General features: G+C 38.8%; 5 protein-coding genes across 17 annotated transcripts in view; 1 reads left to right on the top strand and 4 right to left on the bottom strand.

Annotated features, from left to right (window-relative positions):
• LOC122333482 (peroxiredoxin-like 2A) overlaps positions 1 to 1,310 on the bottom strand; it is a 3,904-nt gene extending 2,594 nt beyond the window's left edge. Inside the window, exons 1-2 of one of the 2 annotated variants that reach the window (XM_043231114.1) lie at positions 743 to 1,310; positions 1 to 81 (exon numbers count right to left, since the gene is read on the bottom strand). The exon at positions 1 to 81 is cut by the window's left edge and continues 11 nt beyond it. In XM_043231114.1, coding sequence (XP_043087049.1) covers positions 1 to 81; positions 743 to 866 — 205 coding nt within the window. In that variant the 5' untranslated portion in view covers positions 867 to 1,310. The remainder of the gene's footprint in view (positions 82 to 742) is intronic. The other variant, XM_043231112.1, reaches the window with a different exon arrangement.
• Positions 1,311 to 1,627: 317 nt separating this feature from the next.
• Positions 1,628 to 4,441, bottom strand: dydc2 (DPY30 domain containing 2). Of its 4 annotated transcripts, none has more exons than XM_043231230.1 (7): positions 4,209 to 4,441; positions 3,234 to 3,368; positions 3,008 to 3,034; positions 2,326 to 2,376; positions 2,166 to 2,246; positions 2,027 to 2,098; positions 1,628 to 1,710 (listed from the first exon to the last, which is right to left on the bottom strand). In XM_043231230.1, the coding sequence occupies exons 1-7, from the start codon at positions 4,353 to 4,355 to the stop codon at positions 1,648 to 1,650; spliced, it is 576 nt and encodes a 191-aa protein (XP_043087165.1). In that variant the 5' UTR covers positions 4,356 to 4,441; the 3' UTR covers positions 1,628 to 1,647. The 4 variants fall into 4 exon arrangements, with proteins under 4 accessions (XP_043087165.1, XP_043087167.1, XP_043087166.1 ...); XM_043231232.1 differs by having other exon boundaries at positions 2,166 to 2,243; XM_043231231.1 differs by having other exon boundaries at positions 2,326 to 2,373.
• A 430-nt stretch (positions 4,442 to 4,871) lies between these two features.
• On the bottom strand, positions 4,872 to 11,204 carry zgc:86738 (Transmembrane protein 150A-like). 3 transcript variants are annotated; one of them, XM_043231096.1, is made up of 7 exons: positions 9,733 to 11,204; positions 9,348 to 9,395; positions 8,927 to 9,013; positions 8,774 to 8,841; positions 7,457 to 7,584; positions 6,048 to 6,225; positions 4,872 to 5,955 (listed from the first exon to the last, which is right to left on the bottom strand). In XM_043231096.1, the coding sequence occupies exons 1-7, from the start codon at positions 9,858 to 9,860 to the stop codon at positions 5,756 to 5,758; spliced, it is 837 nt and encodes a 278-aa protein (XP_043087031.1). In that variant the 5' UTR covers positions 9,861 to 11,204; the 3' UTR covers positions 4,872 to 5,755. The 3 variants fall into 3 exon arrangements, with proteins under 3 accessions (XP_043087031.1, XP_043087033.1, XP_043087032.1); XM_043231098.1 differs by lacking the exon at positions 4,872 to 5,955 and adding an exon at positions 7,026 to 7,033 and having other exon boundaries at positions 6,094 to 6,225; XM_043231097.1 differs by lacking the exons at positions 4,872 to 5,955; positions 6,048 to 6,225 and adding an exon at positions 6,239 to 7,033.
• A 270-nt stretch (positions 11,205 to 11,474) lies between these two features.
• Positions 11,475 to 16,435, bottom strand: zgc:92749 (Elongation of very long chain fatty acids protein 6-like). Its single transcript, XM_043231111.1, has 5 exons — positions 16,173 to 16,435; positions 15,771 to 15,829; positions 15,445 to 15,577; positions 14,395 to 14,546; positions 11,475 to 12,344 (listed from the first exon to the last, which is right to left on the bottom strand). Exons 1-5 carry the CDS (start codon positions 16,433 to 16,435, stop codon positions 11,914 to 11,916), a joined length of 1,038 nt encoding a protein of 345 aa, XP_043087046.1. The 3' UTR covers positions 11,475 to 11,913.
• Positions 16,436 to 17,441: 1,006 nt separating this feature from the next.
• The window catches only part of uros (uroporphyrinogen III synthase), a 5,101-nt gene continuing 5,042 nt past the window's right edge, over positions 17,442 to 17,500 (top strand). For 5 of the 7 annotated variants that reach the window (XM_043231251.1, XM_043231255.1, XM_043231252.1 and 2 more), the window contains exon 1: positions 17,442 to 17,500. This exon is cut by the window's right edge and continues 34 nt beyond it. The gene's annotated coding sequence lies outside the window, so the exon portion shown is untranslated. The other 2 variants (XM_043231253.1, XM_043231254.1) reach the window with 2 other exon arrangements.

Below are 17,500 nucleotides of genomic sequence, written 5' to 3'. Positions count from 1 at the left end.
GGAATCATCCGGGTCTCCTCACAGCCATGATAACGGCTCCTGAACTCTCCCACAGTTCTCTGGCCTTAAACACTCGATCATCTGAGGATCAAGACACAAGACTGTAGCAAGAGACCGTTTGAGCAGAAATCAGTGTGTGTTGTAATCATGAGTCAGGAGATGATTACGACAGCAGCAGAGGCACAAGAAGTATGTCAGGCTTTATGAAACCTTTTTCTAATGAATTCTTTTTTTTAAACTAAAGCTTTGCCTTGTTTGCCAATAAAACATCGGAAAAAAATACATTAAATACAAAACTAAAAATAAGAGAATACAATTAAAGTGAGTTATTTACTTATTTCCTTCACATTTAATTAAACAAATAAATAAATAAATTGTCCTTTGTTGCTTTTTTTTATTAATATTTATCCAACAAATGTTATTACTTCAAAGTAATAAAAACTAAATCTAAATGTATAATCTAATGTATAAATGATGAATGCATATTTGTATTATAGTGAATTCATATTTTTATCTATGCATTTAATTAGTTAATTATGCATTTTGATTTATTTATATATTTTGAGCAACTCAGCTCTCCATAAAAACTGGTCAAAAATATATTGGTAGAAAATGCATATTTCAGTAAATATATGTTTTCAGCGACTATATTTTTGGACCATTTTTGTGTATTTTGAAGCACATTTATATGCATATTTGAAAAGATATTTTCTGCCGTATAAATGAGATGATGGTCACTCACCGGGGTCCAGGGTCCTGAGGTCAGTGTCACTCAGGTCAGGGAGCGTGGCTCTGAGCGGCGGAGTGAGAAACAGCTCGGTGAAGGAGCGCAACGCCTCGAAGACGGTCAGAGCGAGACGCTCCATCGCTCCTGCGGTCTCTGGTCAGAGCTGACCGACGGGGTCCGGGGTGATTGTGTGCTCTGGGAGGAGACACAGCTGATCACGCTGCTGACGGAGCAGAACGCCATTCTGGGTGGATTCTTTCAAGGTCGTTCCGCCTCGCATGGAGAAAACCTCACGGAAATTCAAAAATATCTGAAGCCCATTTTCCTAGACGTTTCACACTCGAGAGGAGCAGCATCATAAACACACTCAATGACAGGACACCGGCGTTCAGTGACCATAACTATACTTTAATATCAGCAGGAATGAGATTTAGTTGAATGAGAAACACACGTCATGTTTAGCTTCCGTCCTCTTCTTCCTGCGTGCAACACACACACACACACACACACACACACACACACACACACACACACACACACACACACACACACACACACACACACACACACACACACACACACACACACACACACACACACATTCTCTCACACACACACACAGACACACACACACACACATTCTCACACATACACACACACTCACACATGTACTCATACACACACACACGTACACACACATACACACACGTACACACACACACGCTGATCATAAATCTCTCAGATCTCTGCAGGAACAGTCTGCTCTGGTTTCTCTTCCATCTCTTCAGGTTTTTCTGATTCCTGTGAGGAGAGAGATATCTGTGTCAGTGTGTAGAAATATTAAACTCTCTCAGCTACATCCAATCTTATCCAAGACACACACGTGTGTGTGTGTGACACACATGCTGATCATAAATCTCTCAGATCTCTGCAGGATCGGTCTGCTCTGGTTTCTCTTCCATCTCTTCAGGTTTTTCTGATTCCTGTGAGGAGAGAGATATCTGTGTCAGTGTGTAGAAATATTAAACTCTCTCAGCTACATCCAATCTTATCCAAGAGTGTGTGAGTGTGTGTGTGTGTGTGTGTGTGTGTGTGTGTGTGTGTGTGTGTGTGTGAAACTGATCAGCAGGAGTCCCCAGAGCACAGTGTTTCTGAACAAGTTTTAACACACTCGTATGCTTCATTGCTGTTTGTAGGAGCATTAATAATTCTCAGATGTAGTTTTCTGTATTTAAAGCATGCAGCACATCTTAAACACCACTGAAAGAGTACGAGATGAGTCTAAACTAGCGTTCTCACTTTGTCCTCAGTCTCTGTCTGTCTCTCATCAGGATCTTCTTCTGTCTCTGGTCCAGGCTCGTCTGTGTCCCTCTGAAGGTGAACGCGGTCCGGTCAGATCACTGGACAGTGATGGGCTTCATGATGGAGTGTATCTCACCTGTGTGTCCTGAGCCTGAGATCTCTCGGTGTTCAGGAGCTCAGAGGTCCGGTCCTCATCTGATTCTCTACGATCCGCCTCCTCGTGGGGAAAAACACCCAGATTTATTTCTTTCTTTCTTCAGTAAACCTTTGTGATTGAGAGTGGTGTGATGGATCACCTGATCTTCTGCTGGAGGATCTGTCTCGGTCTGATCCACTGCATCTATCTGCTGAGAGACAGACGGTTAAACTGCATCGAGTGGAACTTACAAAGAAACAAGCAAATGTCTTCAGCTACCAATCCCAGGAAAACAGAATAAAAATCATAAAATGTCTGAATTGTGAAATATAAACTTCTGACTTTGTTCTCGCAATTCAATTTCTTCATTACAATGGATTATAAAATAAAATAAAACTTCTTGTGACTTTTAATCCTGATATAAATTATGAATAATTTAATTTTAATTTAATTTTGTGAATTATTTATTTAAGTTATTGTTAACTAAAACTATTAAAAATCGTTCAGTAATTAAAATAAAGCAGAAATCGAAGGAAATATAAATGCAGTATTACATGAAACACTTATAAAACATCATAAAGTTGAATTTCAAAAATAACTAAATCTAAATTTGGATAAAAAAAATGTAAAGCTACACTACTAAACATTACTAAAAAAAATTACAAAAATGTCAAATTTATTTAAAACAAAATTAAAAACTAATTTCAAATATTAATAAATGCAATAATAGTAAGCAAACAGCCTAATACAAAAATATTCGTATATTTTCGTGAGTGTTTTTCAGAGGAATTGTGTGTTATTTGACCGGTCATGAGGACACGAAGGACATCAGTGACTCGAACCTGGTCTTCTCCCTGGTCCGGCTCAGCCTGTCAAAACACATCATGAGAAACATACATCGAGTCGCTCCACACAAAAACTTCATTTCTGATTAGTGACATGCATTGAAAAGAGATTCTTTTGGATGAATTTAAAGGTGATTTTCTCAGTATTTATATGTTTTGCTCCCTCGGATTGTATCTCAGCTGATTACTGTGATAATAAAGCAGACATCAGTGGAGAGCTGACCTGTTGCTCTGGAGCGACCTGGAGCTGCTCTGCGGCTCTGATCCGGTTCTCCTCGTCTTCAAGGAGTTTCTGGTGCAGCGTTTCTTCATGAAGCCTCCGCTGCTCCTCCTCCAACTGTCTCCGAGAAGAAGACTTCTAACAAAAACACAGAGGAGATCACGGGTTATTAATATGATTCCATAACATCTGATCTGATTGACAGTGTGTGTGTGTGTGTGTGTGTGTGTGTGTGTGTGTGTGTGTGTGTGTGTGTGTGTGTGTGTGAGTTTGTATATGTCTGTGGTCTGTCTGTGTGTGTCAGTGTGTGTGTGTGTGAGCATGTGTCTGTGTGTGTGTGTGTGTGTGTAGTCTGTCTGTGTGTGTGTGTGTGTGTGTGTCTGTCTGTCTGTGGTGTGTGTGTGTCTGTGTCTGTGTGTGTTTGTCTGTCTGTGTGTGTGTGTGTGTGTCTGTGTGTGTGTGTGTGTGTGTGTGTGTGTGTGTGTGTGTGTGTGTGTGTGTGTGTGTGTGTCAGTGTGTGTGTGTGTGTATGTCTGTGGTCTGTGTGTGTGTGTGTGTGTGTTTGTTGTGTGTGTGTGTGTGTGTGTGTGTGTGTGTGTGTGTGTGTGTGTGTGTGTGTGTGTGTGTCTGTGTGTGTGTGTGTGTGTGTGTGTGTGTCTGTGTGTGTGTGTGTGTGTGTGTGTGTGTGTGTATGTCTGTGGTCTGTGTGTGTGTGTGTGAGTGTGTGTGTGTGTGTGTGTGTGTGTGTGTTTGTGTGTGTGTCTGTGTGTGTGTGTGTGTGTGTGTGTGTGTGTGTGTGTGTCTGTGTGTGTGTGTGTGTTTGTGTGTGTGTGTGTCTGTGTGTGTGTCTGTGTGTGTGTGTGTGTGTGTCTGTGTGTGTGTGTGTGTGTGTGTCTGTGTGTGGTCTGTGTGTGTGTGTGTGTGTGTGTGTGTGTGTGTGTGTATGTCTGTCTGTGTGTGTGTGTGTGTGTGTGTTACCCGCTCCTGGTTCTCCTGGTTCTCCTTGTATTTGAGGATCCAGAGCGCCAGGAAGTGGACGGGGTCCCTCGGTCTGTTCTCGATCAGTTCGGCGAGACCCTGAGAGAGACAGAGCCCCAGAGTCCGGTTCACATACTGCGAGTCCATCCCAGAACAACCTGGACAACAGCCCGTTTTATTAATCCCAAAAGGTGTTTTCGCTAATGTCTACGCGTCCACACGTTAGCTTGTTTTGTTTACGATCTCCATGGTAACAGCGTGGCGTAGAAACATTTCCGGCCGGAAACAAACAAAGCTAACGAACCGCAACATTACTGATATTTCATCCAAAAAACGTTATTATACGTCGTTTTATAAATTCTAAAAAAATAATTTTTTCATTGATTATAATGGCAATGTTTTCTCACACAACAATCTACTGACTTTACATTAATTTGTAATATTATCCAGTTCAAACGTTATTTAAAGGTTATAACAACGTTTCCCAAAACGTTTATCTGGTAAAAAATACGTCATAATGACAAAAATGTGGATCTCAATAAGAATGTTCCCTAAACTTTACTTTAAAAGCGTTTTTCACAACATTTATATAACTTCAACAAAGTTAATGAGAGCTGTGAGAACATCCCTGTTAGCTGGGATCATGCTAGAATAAATCAAAGTGTTTGTAGCAACTTCTTTTTTAAAGGTGGGTTAATTTATTAGTTAATTGTTTGGCTTTAAATACTGACCATAACCCAAACAGATGAAAGTATTTTCATAAACGCTGCACACATTAAAGAAACAGCAGCTCACAAATCTGCTATATTTCCTTTGTGGACAAGCAGATAATGCAGTGAAATAATACACAACTTTCTCACACATTGACAGCACAGCGCAAACAATACAACGCAACAGTAATATAATTCAATCAAGGCACCTGAACTCAAGTTCATCATAAATCCAGACAGAATTATGCAAATATTGCCGACACATCTTCCAGAAGTATATAAAGTGCATATTATTTTCAAGAAATCACATTTTTCACAAAACAGCCCTTCTATGCCTTTTCTGCTATATTACAGATTTATTTTCACAGTGTATCTGGAAGCCTTTCTCTGCCGCCGGATTAAAAAAAACATTTTTTACAATTATATGCAAGTTCACGTCTTGAGGTTCTGACTTTTCTCAGAATATTGCTATAAACTCTATACATTCAGACTTGAGTCATATAGTCAGGATTCCTCTCGAGAAGAAGAAGAAGAAGTCAGAATCAGCTTGCAATAATAATAAACTTGCAATTGCGAGAAACAGCAAGAATGACCTTGTTTTATTTTTATTCGATGGGAAACACATGTGCTTGCCTTAAAGACGGGTTCAGAGTAGTTTTAGCCTTACTCCGGAGTTGGTTCACCCTCTGTATGGTATTTATTTTTCATGCAGGATTCTCTGTTAATCTTAACAAAGATTTCTACTACTTTCTTAAACTCAGATCGTCTGTAATGCAGCTAAAGGTTGTAAAGCTCACAACCAGCACCGATCCTCAGGTTCGCTCGTCGGATGTTGGTCTAGACTTTCTCTAGTTTCCGTCCCTCCTCAGACACGCCGTCTCGTCTGGTCACCAGCGCGCCGAGGGTTTGTGAAGAGATGGAGCCGAACTCGAGCGAGAAGGAGCTGTAAAACGACAGCACGATGATGGCGAACATCCACTCCAATATAGCAGCCGCGTGCTGGAGGACGAAGCTCTCCTGGATGAAAAACACACCGCCTGCGGGACACGACGTTAAGGAACAACTGCACAGCATGTGTGGCCGTAAGGAGCGCTTTTAGGACTTTGTGAGCGCTGTGTGAAGAGGATATTGAGTATGAGGGTGGTGAAGGCCAGGGCGGTGAGCGTCAGGCGCAGATGAGCCGTCTGGAAGTCTCTGGGCGTCTCGGCCGCGCGATACGAAAGCAGCGTCTGCACACACACAAACAGCAGACTGCCTGGGAAGGCCAGACCCGCGCCCACGTAATGGAGAACTTTAGCGTGGTCCACCTGCAGAAACAGCCACAAAACCTACTGATATCTGGACTTCCAGGGACACACGTGCACACTTCAGGTTATAACGTGCACCTTTAAGGGAATAATACGCATGCTTTAGTGGTAAATGAGTTTAAAAAGTAAATAAGTAAAAAAGTTAAGGTGAACGTTGAAGTGAAAAGTTCACATAAACCTTGAAGAATATCCAAAGCACAAAGTGCATGAGCATGTTTACTTAGTATGCATTTAAAGATATAAATAAGAACTGAGTAGATGTTTGCATTGTAGTACAGAAAAAAAACTCAAGTACACTTCTATTTTAAGTGCAAATCTTTCTAAACTGTAAAATAATTTTGCACGTCTCCTAAAAAAAACATCGGAGTGTAACATTTTTTATAAGAGTAGAAAGACTGAAATAGTATTTACTTGTAAAATTAGCACCGAAACATAAAATGACAAAACAATTATATTTTTTACATAGCAGAAATGTTTTTTAAATAACAAAAGAGTAGAAAAGCGCCCCACAGTCTTTACTCATAACAAACATTTAGTCTCAGAATTTATTTAAATGCAAATTATTGACATTCGTGGTTTTGGTAAATAAAAAAGTAATTGCAGAACTGAAAAAAAAAAAGACTTTGAAAGCTGTGTTCGTCAGCGGAGGGCAGTGCAGTCAGAAAGAGAAGCGCTGCACTTGTTTAACCTGAGGTTTAGTGTTTTCTTTGTTAACAGAGCCTTTGAATCTGGAGCCCTTAAGTTTCCATCCCAGATCTCTAACCACTTTCACTGCTTAGTTAAAGCACATCTGCACGCACCTCCATCACTGCAGGATACACACACAGACACACATCAAACGGCTGAATGCCTTTGATTTCACACTTATGCAATAACACACAATCAGCGGACGTGGACAGGAGAGACACTGAGGGCGAGCTGTGTTTGTCTGGTCGTGATGATAATATTATTACATAATATCTGCTGAAGCAAAGAAAAGCACACATTTATGGGCTTATTCAAAGATCTAATGAACTACAGCAGCAGGACAGAAGTCTTAATGAATGTGGAAAAACAAATAAAAGTGTTAAAAACGTTATAATCCAGCAAAATACGTTTCAAAACTGGACCCTGGTGAATGTAGAATTAAATGAATTAAAATAACAAATAATAAAATGGTGTCTATGGAGAAACTCTCATTTGAAAGGTGGAAGAAAAACAGTCAAATGCTGCTTTGTTCTTGTTTTCTTACTTGAAAGTTTCCCACAATCATGAGTCCTGCCGCACAGAGCCACCCGGCAAACAGACCCTCGATGTTCAACACGCTGTTACTGTGCTTATGGATGAGCTGAGCGTAACGCAGCAGACCGATCACAATCACTGTAACACATGAAACAAGAATCACAGCCGCTGTAACACAAACAGAACAATCCAAGTCACTGTAACAGAACAGTCACTGTAACACAACACAGAACGATCAGGATCACTGTAACACAGAACAATCACAAACACTGTAACACACAAAACAAATCATAATAATTGTTACACACAAAACAGAACAATCACGATCACTGTAACACACAAAATAAAAAGAACAGGATCACTGTAACACTAAACAAAACGATCAGGATCCTGTAACACATGAAACAGAACAATCACAATCACTGTAACACACGAAATAGATCACAATCATTGTAACACACAAAACAGAACAATCACTGTAACACACGAAACAGAACAATCAGGATCACTGTAACACACGAAACAGAACAATCAGGATCACTGTAACACACAACACAGAACGATCACTATAACACACAAAACAGATCACAGCCCTTGTAACAAAACAGAATGATCACAATCACTGTAACACACAAAACAGATCTCAATCACTGTAACACAACACAGAACAATCACAATCACTGTAACACATGAAACAGATCACAATCATTGTAACACACAATGCAGAAAAATCACGATCACTGTAACACACAAAACAAAACGATCAGGATCCCTGTAACACACGAAACAGAACAATCACAATTACTGTAACACACAAAATAGATCACAATCATTGTAACACACAAAACAGAACAATCAGGATCACTGTAACACACAAAACAGATCACAGCCCTTGTAACAAAACAGAACGATCACGATCACTGTAACACACAAAACAATCAGAACAATCACCATAACACATAAAACAGAACAATCACAGTCTCTGTAACATACAAAACAAAATGATCACAATCACTGTAACACACACGAAACTGAACAACCGGGATCACTGTAACACAAAATAGAACAATTACAGTCACTGTAACACACGAAACAGAACAATCAAACTCACTATAACACAAACAGAACACACAAAACTGAATGATCACACTCACTGTAACAGAAAAAAACACTGTAACAAACAAAACGAAACAATTACAGTCACTGTAACAGAACAATCACTGTAACACACGAAACTGAACAATCAAACTCACTGTAACACAAACAGAACAATGACTTTAACTGTGAGTGTTTCTATAGTTCAGAACTGAATCAGTGAATCACTCACCCACGAACGAAGCAGTGCTGCACAGCAGACTGAACCAGCAGCTCTCTGGAGGAACGCCACCACATTTACTGCACACACACCGGGAGGATCTAAAACACCTCTGACCATATACACATTTCGCTCATTTTCTAATAAAGTGTACTGTTTTGGTACCTGATGAGTGGGATGTTGTCCAGCGTGCAGCACAGGTCAGATCCGCTCTGAAGAACCAAAGACGTCTCACAGGTGGAGTTATATACCCTACAAACACACGCAGGCTGTGACAATATCCGCTGACTACAACAAAGGTTTGAGGTGTTTGATTTTTAACATTACAAAACCTTTCCTTCTCATTAACAAACGTGAGATAACTAAACTCTCCAGATAGTAAACTGTATAGTTCGGCATTTAACAAACGGATCAATCCGAACAAACACAGAGACGTGGCGGTCAAACCTCAAAATCAATGTGATCTAATCACACGCTTCAGCAAAATCCTATTCGTTTATCGTGGCGGAGATAGAAGTATTAAACATCAGATGTCTGAATAAGTCAATCACAGCATGCTCTGTTTTGCAGAAGATTCGGTATTCACCAGTTGTTCACAGGACAGACGTGCTGGTTGTTCAGGGCCATCGCATATCTGTGAGAGAAAGAGAGCCGTAAGCCCAGGACCTCACAGATTCTACTCAAAGAGAAGTTTGCACAGAAACCGCTTACCAAGTGATATCATTTAACTCCACTCACTCGCTCTAAACACATTGCACATTTAATAAATGCACATAAACGCATTACGATAAAGGATGTATTGCAAGTAACAATATATCAGATATATCAGCCATTGTTGTTAACTACTGTAGTCAACTAAAACAATAAAAGACATAAACTAGTTTGTCAATAATACTAAAAATGCTCTGCAAATTAAAACACTTCCGTTTTTATTGAAATGATTATATTTGAGGGCACTGATAAATACTCACATGGTCCAGATTCCAGGCAGAGTGAACACAGGCAAACTGATGGGGACCAGAAACCACAGAGACATCCCACCTCCTCCGAAAGAGTTTCTCTGAATCATTCTATCAGACGAAACTCCACTCATCTCCATCCAGCCTCCAAGCTCCAGATCAGCACATGACAGCAGGGTCCGAGGGCTTTCTGTCCGTGTCCGAACCCATCTGATGCTCCTCCTCTCCTCTCAGGTCCATCAGTCCAGAAGAGGGCAGCACTGAAGGGCTTTCGTGTGGTGTTCGACACAGCTCTAAACGAACGGAGACTTCTTGCAAAGCTTTACATCTGAAAGTGCACCGCGTAGAAAGTTACTGACTCTCAAACGAACGAGTCGACTCTTTCGAATCACTGAAACGAGTCGAACCCCAAAGCCGCTTGATGGTGACCTGAACATTTGCATATTCCCCGCCCACTTGTTGATCTGAATGAAAATATAAATTGATTCTTCACCACTGGCTGTGGCTTTTGGAGAGTTAAAAGCTCACTTAATCGCTAGAAAAATGAATCACTGAACGAATCATTGGAGAAAACTGTTCATGTAACATCTGTCCAGCTTTAAAGGGACCAGCTTTAAAACATCTCTTTAAACTCTTTAAGACCTTGCTGAGAAACGACGGCACTAAAATATGATCACCAGGTGTTTATTGTTAATAAACGCACGCTTCAGAACATCCCCAGTGTAAACAGAAGACATCTTAAAATGAGTAAAACCTTTGGTCAGTCGTTCATATAAATAACAGCCGGGGAAAATACATTCAGACGACGTTTGGTGTTCCTAATGTTCGAGGAGATCTAGAAGAACAGATAAACAGACGCCTGCTGAAGAGAAGGAATCTCGAAGTCTCTAGAAAAGCAGATAAGTCAACCAGATCAACCGGAAAGACAGCTTTCCACAGGCCTCGACACAACATGAGCTGCTTTAGAGCTGCGCTGAAGAGCTAGAACCTGTAATCTAGGACTCAGAGGTGCAGAAATATGCATCATGCAGCATGTTTTACAGGAATCTACTGAAAAAACCTGCAAGCGCTCATATTTCCTGACATACTTGATCATGTCTGCATTCTCAGTGAGGTTCTGTGCAGATATGTGGACATGTCGTGACAGATGTAGCTGCGAGTCAAATACACTGATACCCAGCTCACGTTTTCATCACTCAGTATTACCTGATCAATGGTTACGGTCATCAGAGGACAATGTGTGGCTTTGTTTCAAAGGTGATAAAATCAATGGCCTGTAAACATTAACACCATTAACTCATTCACACATAAAAGACCGAACCTCACAAAACATTTGATTAAAGTCACATTTCACCCTCAAACATTGACTAGGTTAGGCACACCTTATTAAAATAACCAGAGGAATTCAATAAATTCTTACAAAATTAAATTGACATCATTAAAATAATGAGAACATCGAAGTGCTTAACTGTAATTAAAAATTATGAAAAAATATTGTAATAAATATTATTACAATGTAAAATATTTTTTTTTTTTTTAATATGTTGCACAAAAAAATAATATATATATATATATATATATATATATATATTTTTTTTTTTTTTTTTTTTTTTTGAATAAATGCTGTCCTTTTTAACTTTTTATTAATCTAAGAATCCTGAAAAGCATTGCCCCAAAATATTTCAATACATAATTCTAATAATAAATCAGCATATTAGAATGATTTCTGAACAATCGAGTGACACTTTGACCGGAGCAATGGCTAACAGAAATTCAACGTTGCATCGCAAAAATAAATTATATTTTAAAGTATATTTTAAACAGAAACCCCTTATTTTAAATGCCAATAATATTTCACATTACTCCGGTTTTTCTGTATTTTCATTCAAATAAATGCAGAGCATAAGAAACTTCTTATTTAAAAAAATCAATATCTTATAAATTAAAAATCGTACTGATCCCAAACTCTTGATGGTAGTATATATATATATATATATATATATATGCATGTACTGGATGGTGACATTTTTAAATTGTTAAACCTCCATGTTCACATTTAGAGGCTTTTGCACCTCATATACGCTTTTAATATTTATATATAGCATATTTAAAAATAACGATATTACTAGGCTTTATTTGTCTTTCTCTCTGTGTGTTTGAATCGGCGAGCATGTAAACGGTCGGATCCTCTCGTTACTCTCGCTTGTCTCTCTTCTGGTCTCCGGAGCGTCTGAGGTAGGACTGATAGAAGAAGACGGAGAAGAGCAGCAGGTAGCTGAGGTACATGAGCGAGGCGCAGGCCATGTTCTGCGTGGTGGAGAAGCAGCGCTCGTGGTGTTTCCAGACCCAGACCAGGCCCAGGACGCTCAGGCCCGCCAGCATCTGTGCGATCTGCAGGAGCGTGACCAACACGGCCAGGAGCCGCGGCACGCGCGCGCCGGACGCTTTAGCCGTGTAGTAGCTGTACATGAACGCGTGGACGGTGTAGTTCATGGTCATGAACCAGCCGCCGCCGGCCACGCGCTCTTTATAGGTGTACCAGGTGTACAGCAGGACGGTGATGTGATGATACCAGTGCAGGAAGATCAGACGCTGCTTCCTCAGGACGATGAACACCGTGTCTCCTGAACATCAACACAGACAGGCCTTCAGAGAGCAATGCACCCGAATACTACAAGAGATAGGCTTTTGCCACCAATTTTGTGCATTTTTTGCATTAATAACATTTTAAGATTTTTTTTTTGCATTTGGACATCGCAACTTTTTATTTAAACTATGAATATCGCAACTCAATTATTAAGTTTAGCTATATTTACGTTTGCAACGAGTAAAAGGTTATACGCTGAAAAATCTAAAGAATATATTTTATAGAGATTATGTAAGAATGTATATTATTTACAAGAAAATGCTTTTCAGTTTTTCTGCTTTTCTCCACCTTTTTTATCTGATTGTTTCCACACACCTGCCGTGTAGATGCTTTACAAATCAAATAATATGAAGACGTTATCGTTTTTTATGTTATAATAATGAGAACATGTCATGAAAAATGGCATAATGCAAATAAATAAATAAACAAACGGCTTTTCCGCTGATGCTAAACATCATTTCTTGTATTTTTGTGTGAAACGTTAATGTTTTCACGAGCAAACGTAAGCGTAGCACATAATCTGGTCAGTCTGGTGAATCTGGTTAGACGAGTATTATGGCTAATGCTCAAAATGCACACTTTACATCTCAAACAACACATTTATGAGCGTATAATAACTAAAAACTTGAGTGTCACATTTCTGCTTTTAATCCTTTTACAACAAACAGTCTGTTCTCATAACTATTCAGGAGCACACGGGACATTCATTTTAGGGGTTAAATGTTGGGGTTAGGGTTCATGCGTTAAAGAAAGAAATGAATAAACTTTCTGTACTTTACAGAAATATAAAAGTGCAACATCTGCCAAACACCTTTAAGCAACATGTATGACTTTGCACTATGAAAAATGATTAAAAAAAAAATTACATTTTACACTATTAAAAAAATCATAAAAATAAATAATAATAAAAATTTATATATATATATATATATATATATATATATATATATATATATATATATATATATATATATATATATATATATATATATATATATATTGTGACGGAGGAGCCAACGACAGACACAGTGGGCGTGGCGTCAGGCCTCGGAGAGGCTTTTATTGACAAAATAATAATAATACAAAATAAAGTGTCCAAATAAAAGGGATCTGGTGTCCTCGTCGTGCCACGGAAAGTGAAGGTTGAGGCCGTGTTCCAGGGGAAGGGTCCAGGTAAGGGGCGGAGTCCGGCGGTCGCACACGCTCCCTTTTTCTGGTCCGGGCGCGAGGGGCGGCGGCTTCTTCCGCGGCGTCTCCGTCGCTTCGTTGCTCCGGGCGGCAGAGTGGGATGAGCTGTGTGCTCACAGCCTGGACTATACGCACTTCTCGGACGGCGGGGTGAGGTCCATCGCGCACCCTTCCTGGACCCACGAGGACACCAGCGTGCATGTGCGGGGAAGAGACCGGTCTCCCGAGGAGAGACGCGGTCAGGTATTTAACGGCGACGGTGACAAGGCTAATCCCCTTCAGGTGCGCCTCGTCACACGCCGCCAGACCTGAACAATACCCGCCCCTCCTCTCGAACACACCCACTCCCGTCAGGAGCCTGGTGAAGGGCGGCGAATAAAGGACGGGGTGATGGTGACAATAAAGAGGAGGGGCAGCCGACTCGTCACAATATATATATATATATATATATATATATATATAAAATATAAAAAATACTATATATATATATATATATATATATATATATATATATATATATATATATATATATATATATATATATATATTTCTTGTAAAAATATTTTAAATATTTTCATGTTTAATTCAATGTGTCACTCGGGCAATTTATTAAATTAAATAATCTCCTTTTTTAGGATCTGGACAATATAAGAAAATCTTTAATCTGAGGGAGCATAAAAAAATCTAAACATTAAGAAAACCACCAAAACGCTGTCCAAACGAGGCTCTTAGTAACGCATCTCACCGATCAAGAGTTTTTACGGTAAGACCTTCCCAAGGCATTACTCCCCACCCTAACGATCAGTGGCATGAAAGCGTGCAGCGTGTGCTTGACTCACCGAGCTCCGGAGCTTTACTCAGAGTGAAGGCGAACGCCCAGAACTTGCTGACGGGGGCGCTGTAGAAGTCTGTGTCACACACTGACCCCCGGAGCCCGTCTGACCGCAGCGTGCTGAACATGTACCAGCCCGTCCGCATCGCTCCCATCACACTGACACACACACACACACACACACACACACACAGCACTTAGGAGTCACACATCTCTCACTCGTCTCTCAGAAAACATGTATAAACAGAATTCTGAGTATCTTTCTAGCAGTTAAATGTCGTTTTCTCAGTTTGCATCTCACAGTTATTTTACCATGTTTTCACTAAATTCTGTTTTCGAGATAAAAAGTACGAATCGCAAGGAATAAAGTGGTTTGTACATGGCACAGGTGCCAGTGTCTCGAAGCTGAGATGCATGCATGAAGAAATAATCTTTATATTGATGTTCGTTAGGATCGGGGAGATATCGGGACGATCTGGAATCTGAGGGAGCAGAAGAATCTATATGGTGAGGAAAAAATCACCTTCAAAGTTGTTCAAACGATATTCTTAGCGATGCATATTTAGGCTAGGATATTCACAAAACATCTTCATGAAACATGATCTTTACTGATTTTTGGCATGAACGAAAAATTAATTATTATGACCCATACAATGCATTTTTTATTAATATACATCGCCACCGAATATGAATATAAATAACATATTGCAAAAATACTTTACTCGCTTTTTTCCTCCAAATTGCAATTCTGAGTTCATATCTCATAACTAATATATATATATATATATATATATATATATATATATATATATATATATATATATATATATTTTTATATTTTTTTTTTTTTACTTATTTATATATATTTTTTTCTGGACAATATTAGAAAATCTTTAATCTGAGCGAGCATAAAAAATCTAAATATAATCACAGAATATATCTTGAATATGAATATGAATATAAATAATATATTGCAAAAACACTTCACTCGCTTTTTTCCCTCCAAATTGCAATTCTGAGTTCATACCCCATAACTCTCGTGTGTTTTGAGCCTCACCTGAATATGGCCAGACATAACGACCAGAGCATGAGAGGCTTCCTCAGGTCCAGCTTCTGTCTGTCCTTCATAAAGAGGCGTCCGAAGAAAATGAAGGCGCGCGTCACGCCCGGACAGAACGAACGCTGCTCCCCTGAAACACATCAGACCTGATCAATACAGACATCACACAGAAACGTGGCAGCAAGACACACTATATATAATACACATTCATTCCTTCAACCGATCTGAACCTGCAAACATACGGTGTCCGGACGCTTTATTAGGACACACGTCACAATCAGCCGAAAGGTCAAAGGTGATCGAATCATGTCCTCAACATGAACCCGTCTTATCCATCAAATAATCAGAACAGTCATAAATCTCCTGGAAAACCGTCTGAACACTTCATTTAGTTCATGAACAAACACATTAATGCACAGAATATTTGTTCATTGTGATATGTAAGCTGAAAGGTCAAAGGTCAATCTCTTTTAATGAGCAGGGAGGGTTTTAACATACAGCCTACTGCCTTTATGAAAAGTTAAAGCAGGACACATGTCAGAAAAGTCAAGATGTTAAGAGTCTTGTACTGTCTGTTATTAAAAATATAATAATAATTATTATGCAATAAGTATAATTATGCTTTTGTGCATGCATTATAACGTTCATTTAGCGCGGGTCGCACATCAGGAATAAAAGAATGAACCGAAACGAATCAGTGATTCGCTTCTGATCATTTGACTCACCAGTTCTGTTCAAACCACTCGAGCGCGGCGCGATCGTTAAACTGCCGCTCGAAGTCAAACGCGTGAAGAGACTCGTTCATCTTCATCCTTCGGTGAGTGTTCAGGTCTTCTGCAGGTGTCCTCGAAGTGATGAAGGTGTTCCCGAGAAGATCGGTCTGAACGCTCCTGCTGGACTTCGTGATTGTGGGCGGGAGGGGGAGGAGTCGGGGCCGCGCTCTCAGCCAATCAGCGTCACGGTACGCCAAGACGCGTGCATTTTTCATAAGAACAGGAAGAAAAAAGTTTTCTAGATTTTAGATTTATGAGCAACAATTGTAAAACCTATTTGCACACCATGGGTCAACGATTTGAAGATGTCCGCATCCAAAGAAATTCACAAAAGTGATGTTATGTCCGTAGAAAACGTATAAAATAACACAACAAAATTAAATCAAAAATGTCATTCAGCTTAATATTTATCTAGGAATTCAAACAACATGCTTATTCCTTGTACATACATATATATATATATATATATATATATATATATATATATATATATATATATATATATATATATATATATATATATATATATATATATATATATATATATATAAAAAAAAAAAAAAATAAAAAAAAAAAAATATATATATGAGAAAAATATATATATATATATATATATATATATATATATATATATATATATATATATATATAAGAAAGCATGTTAAATGTTATTGTGTTTTAAATTAGTAAAAATTAATTTAAATGAGTATGTTAATTAATGTAATAATGTGTTGCTTTTGAAATTTTACATTCCTACATTTTTATCTGTATATAGATTTTTTCCTCACAAATTATTTTATTTTGCATTTATTGTGTGATATGGTGCGTGTGAGTGATATGTAAATCTCTTAGTCATGAGTGCCTTTCTGCATTCAAAGCATTGAATTAAAATACATAAATAAGACTTACTTGAACTAAATAGCTAAAAAAAAAAAAAATAATACTTAAAATGGAAAATGCACCATAAAAGTGTCTAGTATAAATCACAGTCAAACGCAATGTAATTAGTTTGAACGTATATGTTTTTTTTTATTATAATAAACATATTTACTTTACATCTTCAAGATATGATACAGATATGAATAATGCACATTTTATATTTGTAATTTGTGGACTGTTGTGAAAACAGTGATTGATTTTCGTTGAGTTTATAATTTGTATGGATTTGAGGTAAAACCTATTTTTAGCTCCGCTCCGCTTTTATTTTGAAAGCCGCCGCGGTCTGTTTTGAAGCGCGCCGCTTCCGCCTTCCGCTTCACTTCTGAAGTTTCCATCACAAT

Source organism: Puntigrus tetrazona, unplaced genomic scaffold (genome assembly GCF_018831695.1).
Source record: "Puntigrus tetrazona isolate hp1 unplaced genomic scaffold, ASM1883169v1 S000000283, whole genome shotgun sequence".
NCBI lineage: Eukaryota > Metazoa > Chordata > Actinopteri > Cypriniformes > Cyprinidae > Puntigrus > Puntigrus tetrazona.
Note: the sequence above shows the minus strand (reverse complement) of the source record. Positions and strands in the feature narration are given on the sequence as shown.